The sequence below is a fragment of the Coregonus clupeaformis genome, chromosome 7 (assembly GCF_020615455.1).
Source record: "Coregonus clupeaformis isolate EN_2021a chromosome 7, ASM2061545v1, whole genome shotgun sequence".
NCBI classification, from domain to species: Eukaryota; Metazoa; Chordata; class Actinopteri; order Salmoniformes; family Salmonidae; genus Coregonus; species Coregonus clupeaformis.
This window is the reverse complement of record NC_059198.1, coordinates 21,925,619-21,945,327: the sequence shown is the minus strand read 5'-3', so window position 1 is coordinate 21,945,327 and position 19,709 is coordinate 21,925,619. Positions and strand designations below refer to the sequence as shown.

General features: G+C 44.7%; 2 protein-coding genes across 7 annotated transcripts in view; both read left to right on the top strand.

Moving 5' to 3' along the window:
- Positions 1-2,914, top strand: part of LOC121569286 (kelch-like protein 15) — a 44,186-nt gene extending 41,272 nt beyond the window's left edge. For all 5 annotated transcript variants that reach the window (XM_041880103.2, XM_041880101.2, XM_041880105.2 and 2 more), the window contains 2 exons: positions 1,219-1,409; positions 1,539-2,914. In XM_041880103.2, the coding sequence (XP_041736037.1) occupies positions 1,219-1,409; positions 1,539-2,391 (1,044 nt within the window). In that variant the 3' untranslated portion in view covers positions 2,392-2,914. The remainder of the gene's footprint in view (positions 1-1,218; positions 1,410-1,538) is intronic.
- Positions 2,915-5,803: 2,889 nt separating this feature from the next.
- apoob (apolipoprotein O, b) lies at positions 5,804-13,651 on the top strand. 2 transcript variants are annotated; one of them, XM_041880106.2, is made up of 9 exons: positions 5,804-5,909; positions 6,506-6,622; positions 6,837-6,959; positions 8,661-8,693; positions 8,938-8,992; positions 9,095-9,190; positions 11,257-11,348; positions 12,024-12,113; positions 12,219-13,651. In XM_041880106.2, the coding sequence occupies exons 1-9, from the start codon at positions 5,889-5,891 to the stop codon at positions 12,252-12,254; spliced, it is 663 nt and encodes a 220-aa protein (XP_041736040.1). In that variant the 5' UTR covers positions 5,804-5,888; the 3' UTR covers positions 12,255-13,651. The 2 variants fall into 2 exon arrangements, with proteins under 2 accessions (XP_041736040.1, XP_041736041.1); XM_041880107.2 differs by having other exon boundaries at positions 12,215-13,651.
- Positions 13,652-19,709: the final 6,058 nt, after the last annotated feature.

Genomic DNA, 19,709 nt, shown 5'->3' with positions numbered 1-19,709 from the left:
TATAGACACATTATACACACGATACACACATTATATACACATAATGTGGCTAGAATGTGTCTTTACTTTTACGTTTCTTGGTAAAACATTTACTTGGACGGTGATGCCCCAGGGGTATGTTGAATTACCTGCCATCTTTGCCCAAGAAATGGCTAGGAACCTTAAGGGTTTTGTTGCTCCTGGTGGAAGCATTTTGGTTCAATATGTTGATGATTTGTTGGTTTGCTCACAATCAGAGGAGATATGTCACGAGGACAATCGGCCATTGTTCATTTTCTTAGCAGAAAATGGTCATAAAGTTTCTATAATGTGTCTATAAAGTGTCGAAGTCTGTGGATAATGTGTATAATATATCTATAATGTGTCTATAGCTGTGTTCGAATACCCATACTAACATAGTGTATACTACACTAAACGAACGGTATCCTTTCAGTTGAGTGTACTAGATCTTCGCCTGTCTACTGGAAGTTGATGCTGTTGCTTTGCAACTTCTTGCTAGCTTGTTAGCATAGCTAACAAATTACTAGCTAGACATCTTCCGACTTCATTAACAATGTCCATTGAGAACGCACAACGTCTATACCACTTAGCTAAGCTAAGAATTACGTGAATAATCAAGTCAATAAACGTTGGGTAATTAGATAGCATATAGTTAATATACAGGCAAGTTCGACGTATTAGTAGCCAACTAACGAGGTAGCTAGCTAACATACCGGTACATACAAGCAACTGCTGTAATGATATGCTATGTGGTTCGTAAGGATTGCATAGCTAACAAATTGTCAGCCAACATAACGTGGAACCTAACTTATTTGAAAAGTCATTACTTTATTACATTGCTCAACATTTTCTTAACATTTGTCATAATTAGTTAAAGCAATGAATTTGTATGCGCTCTCATCGGACTTCGGCTGCATATTTCCAGCCATTTTCTTCAAATCTGAAAATGTTGTGCAGCCACGCCCATTTTCTAAAGAATTGCATTATGGGCCCTAAAAGCACGGAAAATGTGTCCACTGCTTGTATACTACGTATTTTGGCGAGTGTAGTACGACATCAGGGAACTTTTGGCATAATAACTATATCCATACTATGACCAATAAGCATACTACATACTCAACTTGTCTATAATGTGTATGTCTATAATGTGTATGTCTATAATGTGTATGTCTATAATGTGTATAAAGTGTCTGTAATGTGTGTATGACCTGTCTGTAGGTGTGGTGGGAGTTGGAAGGTCCCCAGGTCCCCCTCCGTCCAGACTGCTTGGCCATCGTCAACAACTTTGCCTTCCTGCTGGGGGGGGAGGAGCTAGGGTCTGACGGGGAGTTCCACGCCTCCTCTAAAGTCTACCGCTACGACCCCCGCCAGAACTCCTGGCTACGCATGGCTGACATGTCTGTACCCAGGTCTGTAGTTGTCAGTTCCCAGGTGTGACATGGTTTCATGTTTGTACAAGATCTATTAGGTGCATAATTTATATAAATAAAAATAGGGGGGAAAAGTGTCATTTTAATTTGTTATGTCTTCACTTCCAGGTCAGAGTTTGCAGTGGGGGTCATCGGTAAGTTCATCTACGCGGTGGCTGGGCGGACGCGGGATGAGACGTTCTACTCCACGGAACGCTATGACATCACGGCGGACCGCTGGGAGTTTGTGGATCCGTACCCAGTCAACAAGTACGGTCACGAGGGCACGGTCCTGAATGGGAAACTCTACATCACCGGAGGAATCACTTCCTCATCCACCTCTAAACAGGTGTGTGTGTTCGACCCGGGGTGGGACACGGGGGGAGGGATGTGTCTATTCGACCCGGGTCGGGACGTGGGGGGAGGGGTGTGTGTGTTCGACCCTGGGCGGGACGCGGGGGTAGGGGTGTGTGTGGCGGGCTCTGCAGGAGCAGGAACAACGGACACACACAGGACGCGTTCAGCCCGCACCCCCCTCCTCCCCAACACACACACACCCACCAGCTCCTGGGAGAACAAGTCGAAGATGAATTACGCTCGCTGCTTCCACAAGATGATCTCCCACAACGGGAAGCTATACGTGTTCGGGGGGGTGTGTGTGATCCTCCGGGCGTCGTTCGAGTCGCAAGGCTGCCCATCCACGGAGGTCTACGACCCTGAGACAGATGAGTGGACCATCCTGGCGTCAATGCCCATCGGGCGCAGTGGACACGGCGTGGCAGTGCTGGACAGACAGATCATGGTACTGGGGGGCCTCTGCTATAACGGACATTACTCCGACTCCATCCTCACCTTTGACCCCGATGACAACAAGTGGAAGGAGGATGAGTATCCCAGGATGCCTTGCAAACTGGACGGGCTGCAGGTCTGCACTCTGCACTTCCCTGAGTACGTCCTGGAGCACGTCCGGCGCTGCAGCTGAGGTCTGGTGCAGTTCAGACACAACCTTTTTAAAGGTTTGGGAACACCCCCCCTTTAAGACAGACTCCTCCAGGCTCCAGGTGTGGGCCGGGCGGTGGAGGATCTGTGTTTACAGGTGTGACACTAACGCTCTAACACAGAAGCTTTTCAACTAGGTACAGACTGAACTAAACATGCCATAGTAATCTGTCCTCATGGGCAGAAAATGGAGCTGCGGTAGTGATCAGTGGTGGTGATAGTTTTCAAAATAAGCTTTTCAGAAAAAAATGAAAAATTATGATAAATAATTTTTCATGATTCAGCTGTCTTATTTTGGACTGAGGTCAGTTTCGTATTGTTGTTATTATGATTATGTTTCAGCCTACAGTCCTACAAGCCCTGTCTATCTGAAAGAATGTGTATAAACCCTGGATGGCTGACAAGGGGGGCGCTGTATTGAAGCCATTTTGGTACTCCATTGTAAAAAAAAAAGATTTTGTAAGCTATAGAAATACATTTATTAATGTCTACACATGTTTTTTACAAGTATATTATATTAATATAATATATATATATATATAATATACGTTTAAATTATATTATGTGAACTGAACATAAAAAAATTAAACAACGTTTATAAAAAAACATATTCCTTAAAGTAAATTGTTTAGAGAGTACTAATGTTACTGTCCCCACTACAACAAGGAAATACTTAAATACATGTAATTTTGTCTTTGAAACATTTTATTGAAATACATTTCATTGGCCAATACATAGCATCAGCAATCCAGGGTTTATACATCATTGGCCAATACATAGCATCAGCAATCCAGGGTTTATACATCATTGGTCTGAACCATGTCTGTCTGTATGTCTCCACCATGCTGTGTCATCGTCATGTGATGTCATGCAGTCTCTCTGTAACCCCCTCTCTGATGCCGCTTTCAAGACAACTGGGAACTCGGAAATCTCCTACCTCTGACTTCAGTGCGTTCAAGACAACTGGGAACTCTGGGGAGGGGGGGGGCGTGGACAAGCTCCAACTGGGGAAAAATAGTTTAACGGTCATCCAACTCGGAATTCCAAGTCGGAAACTCTGGGATCATCCTAAAGCTCAGACTTTCCAATTTGAAGATCATTGACGTCATGATTTGACCTTCCCAGTTCTCTTGAAAGCACCATTAGTCTGTGGAGCTGGAGTGTGTGTGTGTGTGTGTGTGTGTGTGTGTGTGTGATACATGAATGAGCAGAGTGAGATAAAAGAGAAAACATATGCTCTCATCACACTAGTGGGCATGTGAGAAGGAAGATCATGGTGATGATTTAGCATTGTCATGACTACACTGCAATAACACTGTTCTGCTGACTGAGAGAGCCATGTAAGAGTTCAGAGGTTAGGGATGACCGCAGTGTGAAGGTCCCTGTCTCTCTGGCAGTACTGTATTTAAGATTACACTTTATTTATTGATGTTAACCGTCTGCTCTGAGTGTTACTGTGGCTGACTACTGGAGGGTGTTTTAAATGGTAGCAGCAGGTAGTTGGCCACAGAACTGTACTAAACAACCTTAGATTTTTTCTTTTAAAAGAGGAAAGAACAAGTTGATACAGAAAATAAAATGAGTTCATATTAAAGATAAACATGAAATAGGCTCAATACTCAATACTCCCAGGAACTCATTAACTATTTTTGCCTAATCAAAAGTTGATATTTTGAGTGTCAAAAGTTATCTGGCTAATTTATGGATCCTACTTTGTAAAGCCCTACCCTGGCTTAGTCCTGACTGTCTGTCTGACTGAGCCAGCTGCAGCTTATGAACCTGCTCATCTCTCTCTTTCATCTTTTCATGAGCAACAATGAAAAGGGCTAAAGCACGTTCTTCTGCAGTTCTGTCTGTCACCCCTTTTTGTATGCGTGTTTATCCAACATCCATCCACCACCAGCTAACTCTGTGTGACTGTGGTTGGGAATGGGATGTTGGGCTGATATGATTTGCATTGCAATAGAGCGTAGTCTTTGATACTTTGAGAGAGAGAGATTGGTGTCAGTCTTTCTCTGATTCTACACCTCTCCCTCTACTTTCCCTCCCTCCCTCCTCTACGCAGCGTCCTCCTGCCTACACTCACGGCTCTATTCAATCAAACCCGCAGTGCAGTATTTATGCAGTAGCATACAAACATGCCTTTTCCCCCCACAGTCAGAGTCAATAAGCTGTTTGTGGTACTGTATAAATACCAGGTAGACCCCCCTCACAGGTAGGTGGCTCCATTTGACAGAATAAGATGTGTGCGTGCTGTGGGCAGTAGTGTATAAACAGGGACTGTTAACATCACTAAGGCAGCTTAGATGTAATATGGTCTTCTGTCATCATCTCCCATCTCTGTCTGTTTTGTGTGAATATTTTCTCATGTGAAAATTACTATCAATATCATGAACACTAAGGCCCAGTTGGTTTTCCAGACATAAACCTACTTCTGGGCTAAAAAGTAATGCGCAATAGAGAAACTCCACTGAAAGTGTTTTTTTTTTTGTCCAATATTATGCCAAACTTCAGTCTTTAAACAGAGGTCTCCCTCTGCTGTTCAACATGTGTATGTACTACTGCTGTTTTTGTTTAGGACATGGCTTGTCTATCTGTCTGTTTGTCATAGCTCAGCATTTATAATCAACCCTCAGTCTCAGTAGGATAAAATAATAGAATATCGAGGCTAAAAACACCCTGTACGATGACTGTATTTAAAAAGATAAATCAGACAAACAATATATTTACTATAATCTGAGTAGACACTGCTGTTTGGAACACTTTGTAATTTCTATCCAGAAATAAATGTTCATACTGTTAAGCTTTTCAGCTTTGCTTGAGTGTTTTAATGAGTGTGTTGGCAGTGGTGTAAAGTACTTAAGTAAAAATCTTTAAAGTACAACTAGGTCGTTTTTTGGGGGGTATCTGTACTTTATTATTTATATTTGACAACTTTTACTTCACTACATTCCTATAAATTTTCCCTGACACCCAAATGTACTCGTTACATTTTGAATGCTTAGCAGGACAGGAAAATTGTCAAATTCACGCACTTATCAAGATAACACGTGGTCATCCCCACTGCCTCTGATCTGGCGGACTCACTAAACACATGCATCTTTTGTAAATTATGTTGGAGCGTGCCCCTGGCTAGCCGTACATTTTAAAAACAAGAAAATGGTGCCATCTGCTTAATATTTGAAATTATTTATACTTTTACTTTTGATACTTAAGTATATTTAGAACCAAATACTTTTAGACTTTTACTCAAGTAATTTTCTATTAAGGTATCTATACTTTTACACAAGTATGACAAATGTGTACTTTTTCCACCACCGTGTTGGGGAAAAGTGTATGGTGTGCTCGCCTGTGACGCTCACTATAGTGTGCGACCACCATATGTCGCTGTTGAAATGATCATCGTTCTACAATTGCGGATTCTGGTGTTTTTGTCCTGGTTCGAGTTGCCGTACAAAAGCAAAGTCACCAGGAAGTGAAATGTCAAACGTTGGGAAGCTGGTAATGGTTAAACTTTTCTCTTGTATGATACATTCAGGTTATCTTAGAATAGTACAGACGTAGCTAATGGCAGACTACAATATGACAACAGTAAAATACTGTTTAAAAGAGTGATGTTGGTTGAGCTGAGCATGGGCTAGCTAGCTAATGTCAGCCTCAGCAAACCAAACCACTAACTTACTACAGTAGTGTGGCCAGGGTCAATGATATTAACATAGAAGGGGTTAGTTAAAAATATATTTTACATTAACGTTAGCTAGCTAGCCATATTTATGACTAGCTAAAAGAGAAGACGTTTTACGATCTGAATTCGAGATCAAAAATAATGAATCGTAAAACGTATTTTTATTCATAAATATGGCCATGGCATTAACGTTACTGGACAAAACGGGTGTGTCACAGTATAAAAAAAAAACACACTTGTACCTAACGTTAAATGTATTCTTGATTTTGTGCAAAACGTTGCCCTTGTTATGTAAGCTAACGTTAGTGTAACTTACTTCCTATACCTGTCATGAATGTCCTGACTCTTGCCATGCAGTTACCCATTTACCAAAAAGTAATGATCCTGCGTCATGATGTGTAACCGCTGCTAGGTGCCGCTGTCTGCCGCTGTGTCAGGGGTCCAGGGTCTGATGCCGGGCACTGCGACTGTCCTGGCCACCAGCGAGGTCAAGAAGAAACCCGCAGCTCAGAGTCTCAGTATTGAAGAGGTAGCTGGTATGGCTGTCCTGTCCCCTCTCCTGTCCAGGAACAATTATTTGGCAGTTATATGAAGGGACAGATGACATGCGTGTCCAATCTTATCTGCTAATAAGAGCTGTTTGGGTGGGGTGCAGGCTCCCACAAGCCACTTTGCAGATACAATTACTTGGACAGGACAACGTTACTGTAGGCTGCTCGATTTGAAATGTGTGTGTGTTGCAGCTCCCGTCCCTGTATGTTACTCCAGAGCCGCAGCTCAGGTATGTGGAGCCAGAGGTGGGGCCAGTGGAACGAGGCGTGGCCGAACTGAGGAAATGGGCCGAGCCTTACACTAACCAGTGTCAGGTACACCTCTCTCCCTCTGTCCCCCATACATACAGTGCATTCGGAATGTATTCAGACCCCTTGACTTTTTCCACATTTTGTTACGTTACAGCCTTATTCTAAAATGTATTAAATACACATCTTTCCTCATCAATCTACACACAATACCCCATAATGACAAAGCGAAAACAGGTTTTTAGAAATGTTTACAAATTTAATTTTAAAAAATTACTTACCTTATTTACATAAGTATTCAGACCCTTTGCTATGAGACTCGAAATTTAGCTCAGGTGCATCCTGTTTCCATTGATCATCCTTGAGATATTTCTACAACTTGATTGGAGCCCACCTGGGGTAAATTCAATTGATTGGACATGATTTGGAAAGGCACACACCTGTGTATATAAGGTCCCACAATTGACAGTGCTTGTCAGAGCAACAACCAAGCTATGAGGTCGAAGGAATTGTCCGTAGAGCTCCGAGACGACAGGATTGGGTCGAGGCACAGATTTGGGGAAAGGAATGGAAGAAGTTTGGAACCACCAAAACGCTTCCTAGAGCTGGCCGCTTGGCTAAACTGAGCAATCGGGGGAGAAGGGCCTTGGTCAGGGAGGTGACCAAGAACCCGATGGTCACCCTGACAGAGCTCCAGAGTTCCTCTGTGGAGATGGGAGAACCTTCTAGAAGGACAACCATCTCTGCAGCACTCCACCAATCAGGCCTTTATGGTAGAGTGGCCAGATAGAAGCCACTCCTCAGGAAAAGGCACATGACAGCCTGCTTGGTGTTTGCCAAAAGGCACCTAAAGGACTCTCAGACCATGAGAAACAAGATTCTCTGGTCTGATGAAACCAAGATTTAACTCTTTGGCCTGAATGCTAAGTGTCACGTCTGGAGGAAACCTGGCACCATCCCTACGGTGAAGCATGGTGGTGGCAGCATCATGCTGTGGGATTTGTTTTTCAGCAGCAGGGACTGGGAGACTAGTCAGGATCAAGGGAAAGATGAACGGAGGAAAGTGCAGAGAGTTCCTTGATGAAAACCTCCCCCAGAGTGCTCAGGACCTCAGACTGGGGCGAAGATTCACCTTCCAACAGGACAATGACCCTAAGCACACAGCCAAGACAACGCAGGAGTGGCTTCGGGACAAGTCTCTGAATGTCCTTGAGTGGCCCAGCCGGAGCCCGGACTTGAACCTGATCGAACATCTCTGGAGAGACCTGAAAATAGCTGTGCAGCGACGCTCCCCATCCAACCTGACAGAGCTTGAGAGGATCTGCAGAGAATAATGATAGAAACTCCCCAAATACAGGTGTGCCAAGCTTGTAGCGTCATACCCAAGAAGACTCGAGGCTGTAATCGCTGCCAAAGGTGCTTCAACAAAGTACTGAGTCTGAATACTAATGTAAATGTAATAATTCCATTTTTTATTTTTAGTACATTTGCAAACATTTCTAGAAACCTGTTTTTGCTTTGTCATTATGGGGTATTGTGTGTAGATTGATGAAAAAAATGTAATCCGTTTTAGAATAAGGCTGTAACGTAACAAAATGTGGACAAAGTCAAGGGGTCTGAATACTTTCCGAATGCACTATGTCTCTTACTTACCTGTCAACTAGAACACAATGGGTGAATTTAGGCAATCTCAAGTGGCATCTCTCTCATTTTCTTTTGGAATCCTCAGATTTAAGGTTTGTGGTAATAGTTCTTGTTTTCCTGTAGGAAACGGGTCTGGTTGCCCTGGAGAAAGCCGAGGTAGGTGACAGACACTGTCTACTAAGACTAGACACACTAACATACACACAATGAGTTGTGACTCATCCTAATGGCTGGAACGGAATATATGGAATGGTATCGAACTCGTTAAACACATGGTTTCCACACCATTCCATCCCAGCCATTATTATGAGCTGTCCTCCCCTCAGCAGCCTCCTGTGATTGAAGCATAGATTAAGGTTCTCTCTATCTCCTCTTTGTGATGTCATATCCTGTGAAACAGGAGGTCTACAGGACTGTAGAGCCCACTGTGAGCTCCTCCATCAGGACAGTGAGAGGTGAGAAGACACATATATCATGCAGAGACCTTCAATAACACACCACATTACATACACATAGTTAAAATGGTGTGTCCTCTCTCTGTCTCTCTTTCCTCTTAGAGACATATGAGTTCCTCAGTGATCCTCCTCCTGACCTCTATCCCAGCGTCGGGGTGATTGGCTTCTCTGGCTTCTTAGGATTGTACCTGGCCAAAGGTAATGTGTGCACAACTAATTGACCGACGTCGGTTCAATTATTCGGATTCCATTTAGTTCTTTATTTTATTCTGTGAGCTCAGTATGCCATTACTCTAGAGAGAAATCAGATCAAGCAAGAACTCTGCCATGTAGTAGGAAGTTGTAGTTTCAACAGGCCAAAATTCAACAGTCATTAACTACAATGACCAGAATCCATTGCGCACAGCTGCCACTTGTCCTGGCATGTCTGTAGATGGCTGGCTGGCTCCTAAAGCCTGAGCAGAGATGAGATGATGACTTGGAATGAAATAATAAAGTGATAAAATAAAAAGTAGGATACACAACTGAAAAAAAGTATTAAAGCTAGAATCCTTAGTTGCTACATCCATTGATATACACTACAATATGTGGACACCCCTTCAAATTAGTGGATTCGGCAATTTCAGCCACTCCTGTTGCTGACAGGTGTATAAAATCGAGCGCATAGCCATGCAATCTCCATAGACAAACATTGGCAGTAGAATGGCCCGTACTGAAGAGCTCAGTGACTTTCAACGTGGCATCGCCATCGGATGCCACCTTTCCAACAAGTCCGTTTGTCAAATTTCTGCCCTGCTGGAGCTGCCCCGGTCAACTGTAAGTGCTGTTATTGTGAAATGGAAACGTCTAGGAGCAACAATGGCTCAGCCATGAAGTGGTAGGCCACACAAGCTCACAGAACGGGACCGCTGAAGCGTGTAGCGCAACACTCACTACCGAGTTCCAAACTGCCTCTGGAAGCAACGTCAGCACAATAACTGTTAGTCGGGAGCTTCATGAAATGGGTTTCCATGGCCGAGCAGCTGCACACAAGCCTAAGATCACCATGCGCAATACCAAGCGTCGGCTGGAGTGGTGTAAAGCTCGCCGCCATTGGGAGCAGTGAAAACGCGTTCTATGGAGTGATGAATCAAGCTTCACAATCTGGCAGTCCGACGGACAAATCTGGGTTTGGCGGATGCCAGGAGAACGCTACCTGCCCGAATGCATATTGCCAACTATAAAGTTTGGTGGAGGAAGAATAATGGTCTGGGGTTGTTTTTCATGGTTCGGGCTAGGCCCCTTAGTTCCAGTGAAGGGAAATCTTAACGCTACAGCATATAATGACATTATAGACGATTCTGTGCTTCCAACTTTGTGGCAACAGTTTGGGGAAGGTCCTTTCCTGTTTCAGCATGACAATGCCCCCGTGCACAAAGTGATGTCCATACAGAAATGCGTTGTCGAGATCGTTGTGGAAGAACTTGACTGTCCTGCACAGAGTCCTGACCTCAACCCCATCGAACACCTTTGGGATGAATTGGAACGTTGACTGCAAGCCAGGCGTAATCGCCCAACATCAGTGCCCGACCTCACTAATGCTGGCTGAATGGAAGCAAGTCCCCGCAGCAATGTTCCAACATCTAGTGTAAAGCCTACCCAGAAGAGTGGAGGCTGTTGGAACAGCAAAGGGGGGACCAACTCCATATTAATACCCATGATTTTGGAATGAGATGTTTGAAGAACAGGTGTCCACATACCTTTGGCCATGTAGTGTATGTACACATTGATTCTTAAAGAATATAACTTATAAATGCCACATGAGCTTAGTTCAACTGTCGTACCCCGTCAGAACCCAAAATAGAAGCTTGTTTTACTCCAATGTTTGTAAACAATGTCTAAATGTAAACACTGTTTAGCCTCAACTATACTTTCGATATCATGGATGGTCAGTACTTGCATCCATGCCTCTGTCTATGAATTTGAGAGTGGTTACATTTCTCCAGGCCCATCCCTCACCTTTTTACCACATTCTAGCTTTAAAGTAATGTGAATAAATGACGGTTAATAAGTGATAAGCAGTAATGGGCAGTCACTACCATCATTGGACTTTTATTAATTGTTTAATTTTGTGTTGTTACAGCATTCAACCCACAATGCATTTATTGTAAAAAATAAAAATAATAATAATCTAAATCTAAAACCTTGACTATTTTTCTAAAACCAAACTGAAACTGAACCGACCTCAAAAAGCAGTAATCGCTCAGCACTACTCTTGTCTCTAGGTTCCAGGGTGAAGAGGCTGGTGTTTCCTGTCGGGCTGATGGCTCTTACTGCTTCCATGTTCTACCCCCAGCAGGCTTCCTCCTTAACCAAGGTCTGTGTGTGTGTGTGTGGTGCAATGTTAGTGCTTTCCACCCCTTTTTCGCCTCTCTCCCCAATGGGAAGGGCTGTGGTTTCCTGTAGGAAGTTCTGGCTGTGAAATAAGAGTGTTTGTGTGTGGGGAGGGTATGTGATTGATAGTCTGCCCTTTTGGTTTCAAAGCAGGGTGCCCTATTCTGGTGTGGATTCCTGGGATATTTTAGGCCTGTTTAATGTTGTTGTCTGAGAGAGGCACACCCAGAGAGAGAGAGGATACAGGTGTGTGTTTCTGTGTGCCACAACACAGCCAGATCAGACCGACAGGGGGATGATAACAGAGGATGATGTAGAAGCAGGATAGGAAAGTGATGATTAGACAGCAGTTCCGAGTTGAGGTAGGATGGAAAGCTGTGACCTCTGACTGGTCACTGGGGGGGTTTTAATGGCTGTAGTTCTGTGAGTTTTGTGTTTGTGACATTTTGGGACACTAGAAGTGTTGTTTATGGGCACTAAATCTGTCAGATGGTTTGTCTGATTGAGGTCAGGACTCCTATACTCTACTGCCCCATGTACACGTACACACGCCACACACACACACACACACACACACACACACACACACACACACACACACAATGTTTGATGTTTCCATTCCATATTTCCATTTTGTGTGTGGTTGTCTCCATCTCAGGTGAGCAGGGACTCTGTGTACAGCTGGAGTCAGCAGGGTCGGGATGCTGTGGAGACGCTCTGGAAGGACCTGCCGTTTGGCAAGGGCAAGGTTAGTCATCATGACAAGGAATCGAGGAAAGATGTTTGACATTCAGCTGAGGGTGTGTTCAGTAAAAATGAAGTGTATTCCTTCTTCCTGTTTCCCCTCAGGCAGGCTGAGAAGACCGAGGACAAGAGCACTGCTAGCTGAGACAGAGAGAGCCTGGACATATCACCTGGCTGTCACACACACACACACACACACACACACAATGCACCTGAAGAGTGCACCCAGAGTCATATACAGAGTTCATAAAACTGGGTTTGAGATTTTGAACGTTAATGGCATCAAAGTTCCCAAAACAATCACATTTTTGTTGTGTCATGGAACATTTGGTTCAAACGTGGAGGATAGGTTATACTTGGAGCCCAACGGGTATATCATTTCACCGATATAATTCGCCGATATTGGCTGTGCATGCATGTTTGTGTTCATGTTGTTGTCCTAATGTTGTGTCAGAATCTGTGTGAGTTTGGGTGAGTGTGTGTGTGTGTGTGTGTTCAATCGTGGTGTTCCTAGGTGTGGATTGATGCTGGCCCTCAGGCCCTTGTTCTCCTATGCCATTGGCACCTTATTTGTTTAATGAAATTGTGAAATCATAAATGGCTGATGTGAATATAGGGGATTAGGATTCTTGGCATGATAACAATGATTGTCAGAGGAGTTGGACTGCAAGTTCCGACAGAATCGCCTATATTCACAACAGCCCTATTTTCCTGATAGTATTTCCCTAGGTGGTGTAGGTGTGCCACAAAGCTCCTCGAGGTGCACTTAGTGTTGGCACACGAAACAAAAAAGTATTAGAATTTTGGAGCCAAATGTGCATATACTTGTCTGAGGAGGTTACAACATGTCATCCCACCCACCAGTGGTGAGAGCCTGTTATTACCATAATCTACTGTATGTCTAATTTGTTTGGAACCAGGCTCTTGTCGTACATTTTTGTTTTGTTTTCAATGATATAACCTGGATTACTAGAGGTGAAATAAACTCTGTATGTAGGTCTGGGTGTACTGTACCAGTGTGGATAGAATACACATTCAACACCCTTATGTACACAGCACCTCCATGATGTACACCCCCCCCTAAACAGAGCACCTTAACATACCTCTATCTCTCTCCTGTAACATGATACATCACATTCCCTCTTGCTCTGTTACCATGCCAACCTGTTGTAACCATGCCAACGGACACAGTAGACTCCTGTCAGCTGTCCTCTGATCTCATTTCTGTGTTTGTCTAAACCTTATTGCTCATGCTGGTTTGTTTTGGTGATATTTATGTATTTATTTCTAAAGACATTCCCTCATCATTGATCCACTACAGAGTGCACTACGGTAACATTACATAAATTATTTCAAAAGTTAAAGATATACTTCTACTACAGAATAATATTTAAACATGGTGGTGTATATTTTTTAAAGTATTTTGTGTTTCAGGTGATGATTTTCATTTTGAATTGGTTGATTTTGTATTGATTGTCTGTCCCCAGAAAACGACTGTCTAAAAACAGAGATATGGTCCTAATAAATCAAACTCACATCTGATTGTGATTGTGTTATTACAGTTAAACTTCAGTGCATATTTACTGGTATTGGGTATATGGAAAGTCGTGGTCTGTGTATGCCTCTAGCATTCTCACAAAGAGAGGAACAGAGAGAGGGTAGTCTGTCCATACTCGATGGGGTAAGTGGGTCATGCCGGAAGGCTGTTTTACCAGATGTGTGTTGGTTATTCAAACAGGGATTGATCTTACCTCCCTGTAAAACCATTTAACCATAAAACGTACATACAGAGAAAAAGATAGGCGAGGAACTACTGCAACTTTCAAGCCCGGTCCCACATTTTATGTGCTTTAGCCAACTCCTCTACCAATACTTACTGATGGGACCACTGCTGTAATCCTGTGGTGGGAGTTGGACAAAATGTTCACTACAGTTGTTTTGAAGTAGACAGTCCAGTTTCCTTCCACAGTGAGGGTGAGCGAGCTTGTGGGGTAGGTGAGTTGGGGGTGGGAGTGTGTCTGTTGGTGTGACTTGACCCTTGACCTTAACCGTCATGCCGTGGGGTGTGTGACTCACTGGGGTCATGTTTGCGTGGCTGTGAATGCCTGTGTACAATCATTTGTGTGTCTATTTGTGCAACAGAGTGGTGAACACCTGTGCTAGAATAGAACATTGTGTTGTTTAGTTTGAAAAGGGTTAGAAAAGTTCTCTAAAGGCCCCATGGGGAGTTAGTGTTTAATCTCCCTGGTGTGTCTTTAAATAGATAGAAACATCACAGGCTCTCTCTCTCTCAGCCTCAGCCAATGGTTAATCAGTAACGGGGCACCGGTTAGAGCTCTGGATATAAACAAGTCAGGTTCGAAGGTCAGCGAGGCTCATGGATGAAAATATTATTCCCTGTCTGGCGATAAAGGATGCCGACTCTTTTTTCCATCCCTCTATTCTTCTCTATCGACATCTACAGTGCATTCGGAAAGTATTCAGACCCCTTGACTTTTTCCACATTTTGTTACACTACAGCCTTATTCTAAAATTGATTAAATTGTTAGTTTTTCCCCTCATCAATCTACACACAATACCCCAAAATGACAAAGCGAAAACAGGTTTTGGAAAGTTTTGCACATTTATAAAAAAAAATAAACTGAAATATCAGATTTACATAAGTATTCAGACCCTTTCCTCAGTACTTAGTTGAAGCACCTTTGGCAGCGATTACAGCCTCGAGTCCTCTTGGGTATGATGCTACAAGCTTGGCACACCTGTATTTGGGGAGTTTCTCCCATTCTTCTCTGCAGATCCTCTCAAGCTCTGTCAGGTTGGATGGGGGAGCGTAGCTGCACAGCTATTTTCAGGTCTCGCCAGAGATGTTCGATCGGGTTCAAGACCGGGCTCTGGCTGGGCCACTCAAGGACATTCAGAGACTTGTCCCGAAGCCACTCCTGCATTGTCTTGGCTGTGTGCTTAGGGACGTTGTCCTGTTGGAAGGTGAACATTTGACCCAGTCTGAGGTCCTGAGCGCTCTGGAGCAGGTTTTCATCAAGGATCTCTCTGTATTTTGCTCCGTTCATCTTTCCCTCGATCCTGACTAGACTCCCAGTCCCTGCCACTGAAAAACATCCCCACAGCATGATGCTGCCACCGCCATGCTTCACCATAGGGATGGTGCCAGGTTTCCTCCAGACGTGATGCTTGGCATTCAGACCAAAGAGTTCAATCTTGGTTTCATCAGACCAGATAATCTTGTTTCTCATGGTCTGAGAGTCCTTTAGGTGCCTTTTGGCAAACTCCAAGCGGGCTGTTGTAGTGTCGAGTCAATGTTGCTAATCATTGCTGTTAAACAAAGGAGTCCGCTTATACTGAACTTTGATCATAAGTTTTATTCATATCACAAGATTTCAGCATAAGTTTACGGATGTCATGATCACCCGGAGAGCAGTGTCCTCCAAATTACAATGTCTGCTCTAACGTTCTTTGTCTCTAGCCTATACTTATAAGATATACAAAAATATGGGTGGCTCCCTCTACTGTCCAATCACCTGTCTCTAACGAACAGGGGTGTCACTACAAAATGGCTCCCTTTCTGCTAAATAAACATCCTCTCAGGTTCCACTTAAAACCTTATCAAACTCATAATTCTTCATATACTACACTGTCATGTACCTTTTACTGAGGAGTGGCTTCTGTCTGGCCACTACCATAAAGGCCTGATTGGTGGAATGCTGCAGAAATGGTTGTCCTTCTGGAAGGTTCTCCCATCTCCACAGAGGAACTCTGGAGCTCTGTCAGAGTGACCATTGGGTTCTTGGTCACTTCCCTGACTAAGGCCCTTCTCCCCCGATTGTTTAGTTTGGCTGGGCGGCCAGCTCTAGGAAGAGTCTTGGTGGTTCCAAACTTCTTCCATTTAAGAATGATGGAGGCCACTGTGTTCCTGGGGACCTTCAATGATGCAGAATTTTTTTGTACCTTTCCCCAGATCTATGCCTCGACTCAATCCTGTCTCGGAGCTCTACGGACAATTCCTTCAACCTCATGCCTTGGTTTTTGCTCTGACATGCACTGTCAACTGTGGGACCTTACAGTGAGGGAAAAAAGTATTTGATCCCCTGCTGATTTTGTACATTTGCCCACTGACAAAGACATGATCAGTCTATAATTTTAATGGTAGGTTTATTTGAACAGTGAGAGACAGAATAACAACAAAAAAATCCAGAAAAACGCATGTCAAAAATTTTATACATTGATTTGCATTTTAATTAGGGAAATAAGTATTTGACCCCTCTGCAAAACATGACTTAGTACTTGGTGGCAAAACCCTTGTTGGCAATCACAGAGGTCAGACATTTCTTGTAGTTGGCCACCAGGTTTGCACACATCCCAGGAGGGATTTTGTCCCACTCCTCTTTGCAGATCTTCTCCAAGTCATTAAGGTTTCGAGGCTGACGTTTGGCAACTCGAACCTTCAGCTCCCTCCACAGATTTTCTATGGGATTAAGGTCTGGAGACTGGCTAGGCCACTCCAGGACCTTAATGTGCCTCTTCTTTAGCCACTCCTTTGTTGCCTTGGCCGTGTGTTTTGGGTCATTGTCGTGCTGGAATACCAATCCACGACCCATTTTCAATGCCCTGGCTGAGGGAAGGAGGTACTCACCCAAGATTTGACGGTACATGGCCCCGTCCATCGTCCCTTTGATGCGGTGAAATTGTCCTGTCCCCTTAGCAGAAAAACACCCCCAAAGCATAATGTTTCCACCTCCATGTTTGACGGTGGAGATGGTGTTCTTGGGGTCATAGTCAGCATTCCTCCTCCTCCAAACACGGCGAGTTGAGTTGATGCCAAAGAGCTCGATTTTGGTCTCATCTGACCACAACACTTTCACCCATTTCTCCTCTGAATCATTCAGATGTTCATTGGCAAACTTCAGACGGCCCTGTATATGTGCTTTCTTGAGCAGGGGGACCTTGCGGGCGCTGCAGGATTTCAGAGCTTCACGGCGTAGTGTGTTACCAATTGTTTTCTTGGTGACTATGGTCCCAGCTGCCTTGAGATCATTGACAAGATCCTCCCGTGTAGTTCTGGGCTGATTCCTCACCGTTCTCATGATCATTGCAACTCCATGAGGTGAGATCTTGCATGGAGCCCCAGGCCGAGGGAGACTGACAGTTATTTTGTGTTTCTTCCATTTGCGAATAATCGCACCAACTGTTGTCACCTTCTCACCAAGCTGCTTGGCGGTGGTCTTGTAGCCCATTCCAGCCTTGTGTAGGTCTACAATCTTGTCCCTGACATCCTTGGAGAGCTCTTTGGTCTTGGCCATGGTGGAGAGTTTGGAATCTGATTGATTGATTGCTTCTGTGGACAGGTGTCTTTTTATACAGGTAACAAGCTGAGGTTAGGAGCACTCCCTTTAAGAGTGTGCTCCCAATCTCAGCTCGTTACCTGTATAAAAGACACCTGGGAGCCAGAAATCTTTCTGATTGAGAGAGGGTCAAATACTTATTTCCCTCATTAAAATGCAAATCAATTTATAACATTTTTGACATGCGTTTTTCTGGATTTTGTTGTTGTTATTCTGTCTCTCACTGTTCAAATAAACCTACGATTAAAATTATAGACTGATCATTTCTTTGTCAGTGGGCAAACATTGTCACGGATTTAGCCGAGGCTGCTCCTCCTCCTTGCTCGGGCAGGCTTCGGCATTCGTCGTCCCCGGAGTACTAGCTGCCACCGATCTAGGTTTCAGCAATCATCTAGATTGGTCTGCTTTGTGTACACCTGTTTCCCATTAGTGTTGATGGTTTCCCTTTATAACCCCTGTCTGTCATTCGTTTGTTATGTGTGATTGTTCTCCGTTTGTTTTCGGCAGGACTGTGTATTGCGATTATTGTTCCTCCCTGTTTTGGAGGTTTTGTTGTTTTGTACTTTTCATTACGTTTATGAGTAAAATACATCTGCCACTCTCTCGGTGTCCTGCGCTTGACTTCGTTCACCGCATACACGTTTATCCTGACAGAATCACACACCACACATGGAGTCAGCAGCAGCGGCGGTGCCAGCTGGATCAGTGGAGGAACGCGTTGAACAACAAGCGGCCATGATCCAGGCTCTCGGCACCGCCATGGAACGGGTGGTGAGCACTATGGAGCGATGGGAAAGAGGGGGTCTGCCTACACCTCCTCCTACGATACCACCACCATCGGCATTACCCATCGCTTCTCCTCCGGGGTCCAGTGGGATTCGGCTCTCGCTCCCGAGGGCTTATGATGGCACAGCTGCCGGGTGTCAGGGTTCCCTGCTCCAGGTTGAACTCTACCTGGCAACCATCCACCCGGTGGTTGTACTTCCGAGCCGACCCCTATGGAGCTCGGAGGTGCTGGTGCTAGGGAGACCAGGAGAGTGGCCAGGAGGGAGGCCGTCCCCTGCACCAACTGTGGCTGCAGAGGACACACTGCTGGTCGGTGCTGGGGAGGGTCTCCTGGGATTCGAGGCGGTAGGCAGCGCACTGATGAGTCATTCCAGGTGAGTAGGCACCCAACTCACCCAGAGCTCTCTGGTGCGCATATGTGTATTACTGTTATGTTTCCCGAGGTCTCTCCTCATTCCCAGCATAAGGCGCTAGTAGATTCAGGCGCAGCTGGGAATTTTATAGATCGCCAGTTCACCTATAAGTTAGGGATTCCTATTGTACCCGTTGATGTGCCCTTCCCCATCCATGCCCTAGATAGCCGTCCTTTGGGGTCAGGATTGATTAGGGAAGTCACAGCACCTCTCAAGATGAAAACGCAGGAGGGCCATGAGGAGTTAATTAGTCTGTATTCGATGGATTCTCCTGCGTTTCCCGTGGTGTTGGGACTCCCCTGGTTAATGTCACATGACCCCAACATTTCATGGCAGCAGAGGGCTCTCAAGGGATGGTCTGATCAGTGTTTCGGGCGGTGTGTAGGTGTTTCCGTAGGGGCAACGACGGTGGAAAGTCCGAACCAAGTTCCCCCCATGCACATTCCACCTGAATATGCCGATTTGGCGCTCGACTTCAGTAAAAAGAAGGCGACTCAATTACCACCTCATCGACAGGGGGATTGTGCGATAGACCTCCAAGTAGGCGCTGCGCTTCCTCGTAGTCATGTGTATCCTCAGGAGGAGACGGCGGCTATGGAGACATATGTCGCCGAATCTCTGGGACAGGGATACATACGGCCATCCACTTCCCCTGTGTCATCAAGTTTCTTTTTTGTGAAGAAGAAGGATGGGGGTTTACGCCCGTGTATTGATTACCGTGGTCTCAATCAGATCACAATCAAGTACAGCTATCCTCTCCCTCTGATTGCTAGTATGATGGAGTCATTACACGGGGCGCGATTCTTCACAAAATTGGACCTCAGGAGCGCGTACAACCTGGTGCGCATTAGGGAGGGAGATGAGTGGAAGACAGCATTTAGTACAACCTCGGGTCACTATGAGTACCTTGTCATACCATACGGTTTAATGAATGCTCCTTCAGTATTCCAATCGTTTGTGGACGAGATTTTCCGGGACTTGCATGGACAGGGTGTAGTGGTGTATATTGATGACATTCTAATATACTCCGCTACACGCGCCGAG